The 9,716-nt window shown below is 48.7% G+C and overlaps 1 protein-coding gene across 1 annotated transcript; it reads right to left on the bottom strand.

Annotated features, from left to right (window-relative positions):
• Positions 1-634: 634 nt before the first annotated feature.
• TEX261 (testis expressed 261) lies at positions 635-6,554 on the bottom strand. The gene is made up of 6 exons (XM_006862910.1): positions 6,426-6,554; positions 5,371-5,450; positions 4,065-4,218; positions 2,148-2,215; positions 1,048-1,150; positions 635-866 (listed from the first exon to the last, which is right to left on the bottom strand). Exons 1-6 carry the CDS (start codon positions 6,493-6,495, stop codon positions 751-753), a joined length of 591 nt encoding a protein of 196 aa, XP_006862972.1. The 5' UTR covers positions 6,496-6,554; the 3' UTR covers positions 635-750.
• Between the last annotated feature and the right edge of the window lie 3,162 nt (positions 6,555-9,716).

Genomic DNA, 9,716 nt, shown 5'->3' with positions numbered 1-9,716 from the left:
TCTCCTACCCATAGCTAGATAGCCATGGAGCCTTGGAGAAATAAGAGATGAAAGTAAAGGGAGGGCCATCAGAAAAGCTGCCTCCACTTCCCACCCCTGACCAGGCTCCGCTCCTCATCCCTGCTCCCTTCCCATCAAGTGCTGCAAGAACAGTCCTTCCAGAAGGACAAGACCCAAAGCCAAAGAAGTTGTCCCAGGAGCAGAAAAGTCAGTTCAGCCCAGGGCAGATGGTCGGCAGGACGAAAAGTAGATGAACTTTCTGGGTCTTAAGGCAAACAGTGCCACTTTATTCAAATGGAATTCAGCACTTGGACAAAAATCACAGTTCAAAAAATATTTCAGAGGTGCCAAGCCATGGCCCCTCCCCACGGCCATCTGCCCAGAGAACTTGTCACTGTCTGCTCTCTGACTTCCTGAATCCTGCCCTGCCTGCCCAGCAGAGCCAGAGCCCTCCTGATTCACCATGGAAAGTTGAGCGGAGGGCCTGAGGTGCTCCACTGCTTCACAATCAAGTGGGCTAAAGCTTCCCGGTTAAGCAGGCCCTATGCCCTCTGAGGTTGTAGCCTCTCGCAGTGTCAGGGCTGAGCTGAACTCCCCCAAAAGGGTGGGAATGGCGCTTCAGGGAGAGTCATGGGGAGGAGGGCCAGGGCTGGGGAAGGTACCTTCCACGCTCACAGCCCCAGCCTAGTTCAGAGGCCCAGGGACCTGACTCCCTCCTGGTCCTGCTCCCGCAGTCCCTCCCCAAGGGTGTCAGTATATCTTCTGACGACTCGGTAGAATGGCCTCTTTGATGAAGGAGAAGACAACCAGTATCCCTAGGCGTTTGCCCCGCTTGCCTTTGGTGAAGTAATTGGAGACCACGTCATCTGTGGAGACAGAGGCAGGGAGATGAGTGTATGTGCCCGAGTGTGAACCACAGCTCCTCCTACATGGAGCCCATGAGTCTCCACCCAGGACTGGGCTCTGCTCCCTGAGTCAGCTCAGGCCTTGCTGATAATACTTCCCCCACCCTCAACCTCAGTCCCTTACAACCAAATGCCTTCTCACCTCCTGGCTGCACGGTAGAGGGCAGGATGTTCTCCCCAGCCGACAGGGACACAAAGAATGCAAATGGAATTATCCAGAGACAGAAAGTGAAATAGGCCAGGACCTGGCAACAAGAGAGAGAGAGAAGGTGCTCCTGGAGGTGCCCAGGGGGGTCAGGCGTGAGTGATGTGGCACAGAGGGCTGGTCAAGAGTACATGGAAAGGCCCACATCTGACCTCTGAAGGAGACCAGAGCCCAGGACACTGTTGTTGTCAGATGCTGTCGAATCGATACCAACTCAACAAAATGAAACACTACCCAGTCCTGGGCCAACACACACACAATTGCTGCAATACTTGAGCCCATTGCTGCTGCCACTGTGCCAATACATTTCGTTGGGGTTAGGGGGTCTTCCTTTATTTTCTTCAACCATCCACTTTACCCAACATATCCTTCTCTAGGGACTGGTCCCTCCTGATAATATGTCCTGATAAAAATATGAGAGACGAAGTCTGGCCATCCTGGCTTCCAAGGAACATACTGGCTGTACTTCTTCCAACACAGATCTGTTCGTTCTTTTGGTAGTCCATGTACTTTTCATATTCTCCTCCAGGACACAGGGACAGGAATTAATTCAGCAGGGAAAGGTAGAAGCTAAAGATGACTGAGTGAGGTCACAATCTACTAATGGAGGTCACAAGGACAATCAACTCCTGGGAACCAGAGGAGGAGGAGCCATGACTGAGGGCCCAAACTGCAGCAGCAGCAGAGGGTGGAGACCTCATCCTGAGATGAGAAGATCTTGCCAGGCCACTGGAAAGAGCTCAGGGTCAGGGCTGCAGCCACCCTGCCCAGTGAGGCCCCCTCAATGATCTCAGGACGCTAGGCTGAATCCAGGGAAGGAGGGCTCAAAGAACTTACTGGAAGAGAGTAGACCCTCCCTCCCCAGCCGAAGGGCTTCCTTCTGGCCTCATTCATACTGCTTTCTAAAATCATCTGTTAACATGCAACTCCTGAATGGGCGTGTTGTCTCACACCACACCTAAGTTCACAAAGCAAACCAAGCAAGTCCTCTTCACTCCCCCTGTTGTTCACTGTTTGATTTACTGAACACTTCTTACCTCTGAGAAAGGATAATACTCCTCCGCGAAAAACTGAAACGCGAGGTAATGATTCACCACCACTAACCCTGTTGAGAGAATGGAGAGTCAGTCAGTTTGGAGGAGGAACACAAAGCTAGACATTTAAACTTCAAAAGGCCCCTGAGAGTTGGGAGCCCTCAGGCTTGGTCCCGATTTTATACCCAACTCACAGACTGACTCAAGACCAAGTACGTTACTCTCAGCACTCCATTTCCCATCTGCCCAGCATGCCCACTGCACAAGGCATGTGAGAATCAAAAGAGAAGGTAGGGGAGAAAGCTCTCATGGTCTAAAAGTGAGGTAATCTAAACGTCATGATGGTTCGCCTGGCTTTTTATGGTTATGAGTCCTGAAGAGAAGTGATGGGTGTACAGAAGAAATTCCAATACAAAGTGCAGGGAGAAGACCTCCTCAGATACAGAGGTAATGTAATCACTCCTCAGGAATAATAGGGCAGTTTGCTAGATGCTAAGAGATGAATCTCAGGTTCCTTGAAATTCTGTGGGGTATCCTTCCCCATCCGACTGCAGGGTAAGATCCCTAGTCTGAACTGGTCTATTCTGGATCCACTACTCCTTAGTGTGCAGCATGATCTATGAGAGAGAGCAGCTGAGTGCCTGGAGATACAAGCAGCTCAGAGGCAGGCATCACTGCCTGTTCCCATGGTGAGGTGAAGGGCAGGCACCCAGAAAGACAACCCCCAAAAACGGAATGCCTCTCACACCCCTCATACCAACTGCCATTCCTCTTTTCTACCCTCTTACCTCTCCCTCCTAAGGCAAAAACTACACTTCTGCCATGTGTGTACCTAGCCACACTCTAGGGCTAAGGGTTACTGGAAGATAAATGGTGCCTGGTGCCCACAACATCTTTCAGGAAAACTCTCAGGCAACTAAAGGGTAGGACTGGGGTGTATCATTAGGAAGCCAAGGGAGCCTGCTGGGAGGGGTGAAGGTTAAAGGGGAAGAACCTCCTCCCTAGGACATACACACAAACCCCTGCCGAACAAATTTTTTGGTGAATCTACACTAGGCCACTCACTCCGAGAAGAAACTAGTCCTAGCTTTAACATTATGCCCTCAACGTAGATAAGAGTTTCTTTCCAGGTTCATACCGAAGTAGATAAGTAGCTCTAAAAAACCCCAAGTCCGTCTGATACCCTGGCCAAAGACTAAGATGATCAGTAATAAGTAATGACAGAAATGGCATCCTGGAAGCTAGTACTTTCCAAAACCTTTTCCATAAAGATCTATAAGCGCCTGCTATGTGCCAATTGAGTCTCCCAACAGTTCGGTCAGGAACATAGCATCATCTCTGAACAGATGGAGAAACAAAGGCCCAGGGAGAGAAGTGACTTCCCAGGGTCAGAAAGTGGTAACAGGGACAAGGCAAGAAGGCCAAGGTCCTTCAAATTACATTCCTTTTGCCTCAACACCTAGGTAGCTGCAGCCAATGAGAATGAGACTAGAAAAGGATTTCCCATGACCACAAACATTCACACTAGTCCAGGCTGAAGGGCAGCCAGAAAACATAGCTGTCTCTCAGGTCAGCATCTGAAGGGTGCTCACAGCCCCACGAGACTTGGGACCAACAGAATGGACAGGCCAGGGAAGGGCTTGGCTTTTCCGGGTCAACTGGATTCAGGCTAGGGTCTTAGCTCAGCAAGCTACATCCTCTTCTCCATTCCTAAACTTCTCTTTAAACGTATTTCCTGGGAAAGCCCTCCCTGCTTGACCTGCCTTATCTGCAAAAGCCCATCACTGAGCCAGAGTGGGTTCTAGGATCCCCAAGTGTGAGAGCCCTATCTTCCCAATCAGCCTGGCCTCCTAGAGGACCTTTCTCTAAATTCCCTTCAGTGCCCCAGACCGAGCTGCCTCCCCTCCTGTTTCCTCTCACCACATGACAAGATGAAGTTAGGCGAGGTCAGCATGATGAAGGGGAAGGTCTGGAGGAGGCCAAAGTAGACGAGGTTGGTGAAGAGACCCACGCCGATCATGGAGGTAGGGAAGCGCTCAAAGATGTAGAGGCCAATCAACACAGCCGTGGAGAACTGCAATGACCAGAGGCATACAGTTCAGGGAGACTCTTCCAGGCAGCCTTCCTGAACTCACCAGCCCCAGTTCACTCTGGGTAGCACTAGTTTGTCTTGTTCATGCTTCTTTCTTCTTGTTTTACAGTCTCAAGTCTGGCTTCCCCAGCTAGATTCTTAGCTCCCTAACAGCAACATCTTTTAATGCCATTTCTCAAAGTTTTTTTGACAGCAACCCATAATAAGAAAAACATTGTACACTGTGACCCCAATACTTTTACATATATATGATTAAGTTCAACTTTTGATTTTAATTTTTATATTCAATTAAAAAAAAAATGTTGACCATGAGTTAGTGAGCTGATTACACAACTCAGTAATAACTCATACCTGTGGTCTGAAAAGACTGTTCTGAAAGGCTTACAGTTGTCAGGGCTTAATGAATGACAGCTGGTTGAATGAAGATCTAATTCCTGTACCAACACCAGCCAGCCAGGCCTCTGAGCCCATAGAGCTGAGTGCTTTGGTTTTGACTGCACCACTAATTCCCAACCGCAGGTAAGGTCCAGAGTGGAAGAGGCTACTGATAATCTGTGAATGACAGGCAGTGGGTGTCTCCTGCCCCAGTGTGCACCCCTCCTCCCAACCCACCCCAAGCCTTTACTGCAGCTGGTGGAAATCTATCCACCAACAGTCACTCCTACAGGTTTCCAGCAATAGTAAAGTTTGTGTCTTAAGGGAGACAATCCTCCCATGTGACCTGGGGCAGCCAAGGCCACGCCCCAGGAAGATACTCGCCCCTTAGGACAAGTCACTTGATTCAATTAGAAAGACAGAACAAGGAACAAGTACTCAAGACTGTCCTTAGGACTCCTCTCCGTTCAAAAAGCTGTGAGCAACTCGAGGATCTAGAGACAATGGAAGACAGCCAAGCAAAGGTAAAACCAAGGATCAGTCAACAGAGAATATACATTCAACTGTTAACTAAGGAACCAAGAAGCAGGCCTGCAGTGAAACCATGCAGCTTGGGAAAGGAGACCAGGGTACAGGCCAGGAAAAGTAGGTGTGCTACCCTTAGGAAACAGCAGGAACAGAGAATCATGCCAAACTTTCTCCACTTCCTCCTTTTGAGGCAGAGTGGAAAGTGAGGTGGTCTCGAGAGCTTCCACTTACCCAGATCATGTATTTTATGATTCTGCTGGTGGCTACTGTGTATTCTTCAATCAGTTCTGCCAGGTAATAGAGTCCAGCAGCTAGGAGGAAAGCAAGAGGGGCAAGCAGGAAGAACATTAACAGGGCCTGTTTATCCCCCTTTGTAGCTGGGTCTCCACCAAACTCTTCATGGCCTGGAGGTCAGGAACCACCCATGCATTGCCTTTCCAATTCTGGAGCAGTTATCAAGGCAACTAAGGAGAAATTCCATAGAAGGAATGAAGCCTGCACTGGACTCCTCTACAATGCAATGCTAACCTCTGGCCCATTAAGCGGAATTGCACTTACTCAATAATTATCTGTTGAGTGTTTAGTATGGGTCAGGCCTTAGGCTAAATAAAAGATACACAACAGGTCAGTCGACCCTTCCCTCATTCAACTGGGATGGGGCCGGGGAAGGGAAGCAGTCAGTAGGAAGGGGAGTCAGAAGTCAGTGTGAGAAATACGACTTTAGGGCAAATACAAGGCACTGGCCTGTGGGTTAATGCGCTGTGGTGCAAAGTCGGTTTGAACCGTAAGGTCGGTGGTTCAAACTCACCCGCCGCTCCTCGGAAACCCTATACGGGGTCGCTATGAGTCGGAACCCACTTGATGGCACTTAACAACAAAAGAGGGCTTCCAGGAGACGGTGACATTTCAGGTGACATCTGGACTTCGATCAGCCAGAAAGTGAAAGTGTCAAAAGTACAAGTAGGGAGGATCGGGGCCCTCTTAGAGCGGCGGTAGGTGTCCGGGGAGAGTTGGGCTCTGTGGGTCCGCGGGGGGAGCGCAGCGGTTGGCGGGAGCGGGCGCCCGAGTCCGCCTCTCCCGAGCGGACTCTGTACACCTGGGCGGGCACCACACAGGCCAGGCTGCTGGGGTCTGTACAAGGGGTTAGGACGAGGGGGAACAGGGAGGGGGTAGACCAAGGCCGGGAGCATGGGGTAGGGGTAGTTCTGAAGCCCCAGCAGTGAGACCCTCAGCGAGCACAGAAGCCGAGACTGCAGCTTGCGCGGGCCGGGGTTGCGCACTCTCACCGACGGCAAGCGTGATGAAGGCCACCTGGATGAAGAGCGACAGCCAGCTCAGCACGTACATGAACCACATGGCGCCCCCGCCCCACCCGCCCCGGGCCGCTGGGACGGGCCTGCGCGCTTCAGCTCCGGTGACACGGGGCCGCAGCAGCAGCCGCGTCTCCGCCCCACGGACGGCCGTACAGCCGTGCGCCGCCGTCGAGAGGAGCCCAGCCCGAACGCCGTCCGCCGCCAGGCCCGGCCTAGCGCCGCCCGCCGGCGCGGAGGGCCAACCGCAACTGCCCGGGGCAATGCTGCACTCCAGGACAGGCAAGCTTCGCAGAGGTATTCCTAGGCGACCGTCGGCCAGAGGGCTGGAGTCCCGGTGTGGCGCTGTGGGATAATGCGCTGAACTGCAAAGTCGGTTTGAACCACAAGGTCGGCGGTTCAAGCTCACCAGCTGTTCATTGTGAACCCTATACAGGGTCGATATGGGATGGGTCGGAACCGACTCAACGGCACTTAACAACAGAATCAGAGGGTTCGGGGCGAGGTGTTAGGAATGCAGACCCTGACTCCTCCCACTCCATATTCCCGACATACTCCAGCTCCGCTAGGAGAGAGTCGCCTAGAAGAGAGTCGCCTCTAGCCTCGGCTACAACCTTCTGCCTAAAGCTACTTGGCAGGTTTCCCCATGGGACTGTTGTTTCTACCGCAGGTAACAGAAACTAGCGTAGTGATACGAATCGGGCTGCAAACCACAAGGTCAGCAATTCGAAACTACCAGCTGTTCCTCGGGAGAAAGATGAGGCTTTGTGCTCCCTGTAAAGATTTACAGCCTCGGGAAACCCTGTACAGGATGATCGCTATGAATCGGAACCGACTCCACGGCACATAACAACCACCAACAACAAAGATGAAGCTTTCTGCTCCCATAAAGTCTCAGAAACCCTATTTGGAGTAGCTATGAGTCGAAATCGACTCGATGGCAGTGGGTTTGGTTTGATTTGGAACGTTAAATATCAGGAATGATGGGAATTATCCGATGATGTAGATCATTTTATAAATGAGGAAGCTAGGCCAAGGGAGGTTACCTTGCCCCGGGTGACATATCTAGGAAGCAACATAGTCAGCAGCTAGGGCATCATCAGGTTTAACTCTAGCTCTGAGTTTCTTTAAAGTACATTCCACATCTCTGTATTAATAGTGTCTCGCACAATGTGAGGTTCACAAGACGCCCACTAAGCACTGACCGCTACTCGGAGAGTTACAGAGCAGGCACAAGGAGGAACAGGGCAGCTCCTGTCAGGTAGTCCCCCATCTAGTGGCCAAGACAGACATGCCAAAGAGTTTGTGTCGCTTGGACTCTTCAACCTTTTCCTTGGAAGTATGGTATGTATCTTACCTCAGAATAATAATTTTTGGCATAAAAATACATACGATTACAAAGAAAACCAATTATAATGAAATGCAGACATAAAATATTCAAACCAAATTTGTGATATAATGTATATGCTTCTTTATTAATGCATAACATATCCAGATCTATTGAAAATCTAATAACTACTTTGTTGTTGTTAGGTGCCATCGAGTTAGTGCCGACTCACAGTGACCCTATGCACAACAGAACGAAACACTGCCCATTCCTGGGCCAACCTCACAATTGTTGCCACGTTTGAGCCCATTGATGCTGCCACTTTGCCAATCCATCTCACTGGGGGTCTTCCTCTTTGTCTCTGACCCTCCACCTTATCAAACATGATAGCCTTCTCCAGGGACAGAAGTATGAGAGACAAAGTTTGGCCATCCTGGCTTTCAAGGAGCTACTTAGGCTAATATAAAAAATAGGGATGAATGTAAATGATATTTTAAGATACCCTCAATCATGTAAGATGAGACAATTACAGATAGTGCTATCGCTGCTAAGAGTTTGTTGCCTGCATTTATGTTGTTGTTAGGTGCCAATCAAGTCAATTCTGACTCACAGCGACCCTATGTACAACAGAATGAAATGCCTCCTGGTCTGTAGCCTCACAATTACTGCTACACTTGAGCCCATTGATGCTGACACTGTGCCAGTCCGTCTTGTTGGGGGACCCCCTCTTTTTCATTGTCCCTCCACTTTATAAAGACCTTCCTGATAATATATGTCCAAAGTTTGAGCGATGAAGTCTATCCATCTTGGCTTCTAAAGAGCATGCTGGTTGTACTTCTTCCAACACAGATTTGTTTGTTCTTCTGGCAGTCCATTGTACCTTTAATATTCCTCTCCAGCACCATAGCTCAAGTACATCAATTCTTGTACAGTCTTCCTATTCATTGTGCAACTTTCAGATGCAAATGAGGGTACTGAAAAAACCATGGCTTGGGTCAGGCACACTTTAGTCCTCAAATTGACATCTTTTCTCTTCAACACTTTAAAGAAGTCTTGTGCAGCAGATTTGACTAATAGAGTACACATCGTTTGATTTCTTGACTGCTACTACCATGAGTGTTGATGGTGGATCCAAGCAAAATGAAGTATTTGACAACTTCAATCTTTTCTCCATTTACCATGATGTTATTTATTGGTCCAGTGGTGAAGATTTTTGTTTTCTTTACATTAAGGTACAACCCATACTGAAAGCTGTGGTCTTTGATCTTCATCAGTAAGTATTTTAAGTCCTCTTCACTTTCAACAAGCAAGGTTGTATCATCTACGTATTGCAGGTTGTTAATGAGTCTTCCTCCAATCTCGATACCATGTGCTTTTTCATATAATCCAGCTCCTTGAATTATTTGCTCAGCAAACTGATTAAATAAATATGATGAAAGAATATAACCCTGACACATACCTTTCCTGGTTTTAAGGCTGTTTTTTCAAATGACTGTCTCTTGGTCTACATACAGTTTCCTCATGAGCACAATTAAGTGTTCCGGAATACTCATTCTCTACAATGTTGTCCATAGCTTGTCATGATCCATGATCTTTGCATATTCAATAAAGCACAGATAAACATCTTTCTGGTATTCTCTGTTTTCAGCCAAGATCCATCTGATATCAGCAATGACATCCACATCCTCATATGATTCTAGCTTGAACCTCTGGCAATTCCCTGTCAATGTACTGTTGCAGCTGTATTTTAATTACCTTGAGCAAAATTTTACTTGCATTTGATATTAATGATATTGTCAAATGATTTCTGCATTCCACTGAGTCACTTCTCTTTGGAATGGGCATAAATATGGATCTCTTCTAATCATTTGACCAGGTAGCTATCTTCCCAAATTCTTGGTAGATCAATAAGTGCCTCCAGTGTTGCCTCAGTTTGTTGG

This window comes from Chrysochloris asiatica, unplaced genomic scaffold, assembly GCF_000296735.1.
Source record: "Chrysochloris asiatica unplaced genomic scaffold, ChrAsi1.0 scaffold00052, whole genome shotgun sequence".
NCBI lineage: Eukaryota > Metazoa > Chordata > Mammalia > Afrosoricida > Chrysochloridae > Chrysochloris > Chrysochloris asiatica.
This window is presented reverse-complemented; position numbering and strand designations above follow the sequence as displayed.

Bases quoted from the DNA above. Each gene is read 5' to 3' on its own strand.
- TEX261 (XM_006862910.1), bottom strand. From the start codon at position 6,495: ATGTGGTTCATGTACGTGCTGAGCTGGCTGTCGCTCTTCATCCAGGTG. The intron at 2,216-4,064 runs GTGAGAGGAAAC...TTCTCTCAACAG, and splicing joins TAACTTCATCTTGTCATGTG to GGTTAGTGGTGGTGAATCAT. The intron at 867-1,047 runs GTGAGAAGGCAT...CTGTCTCCACAG, and splicing joins CTCTACCGTGCAGCCAGGAG to ATGACGTGGTCTCCAATTAC.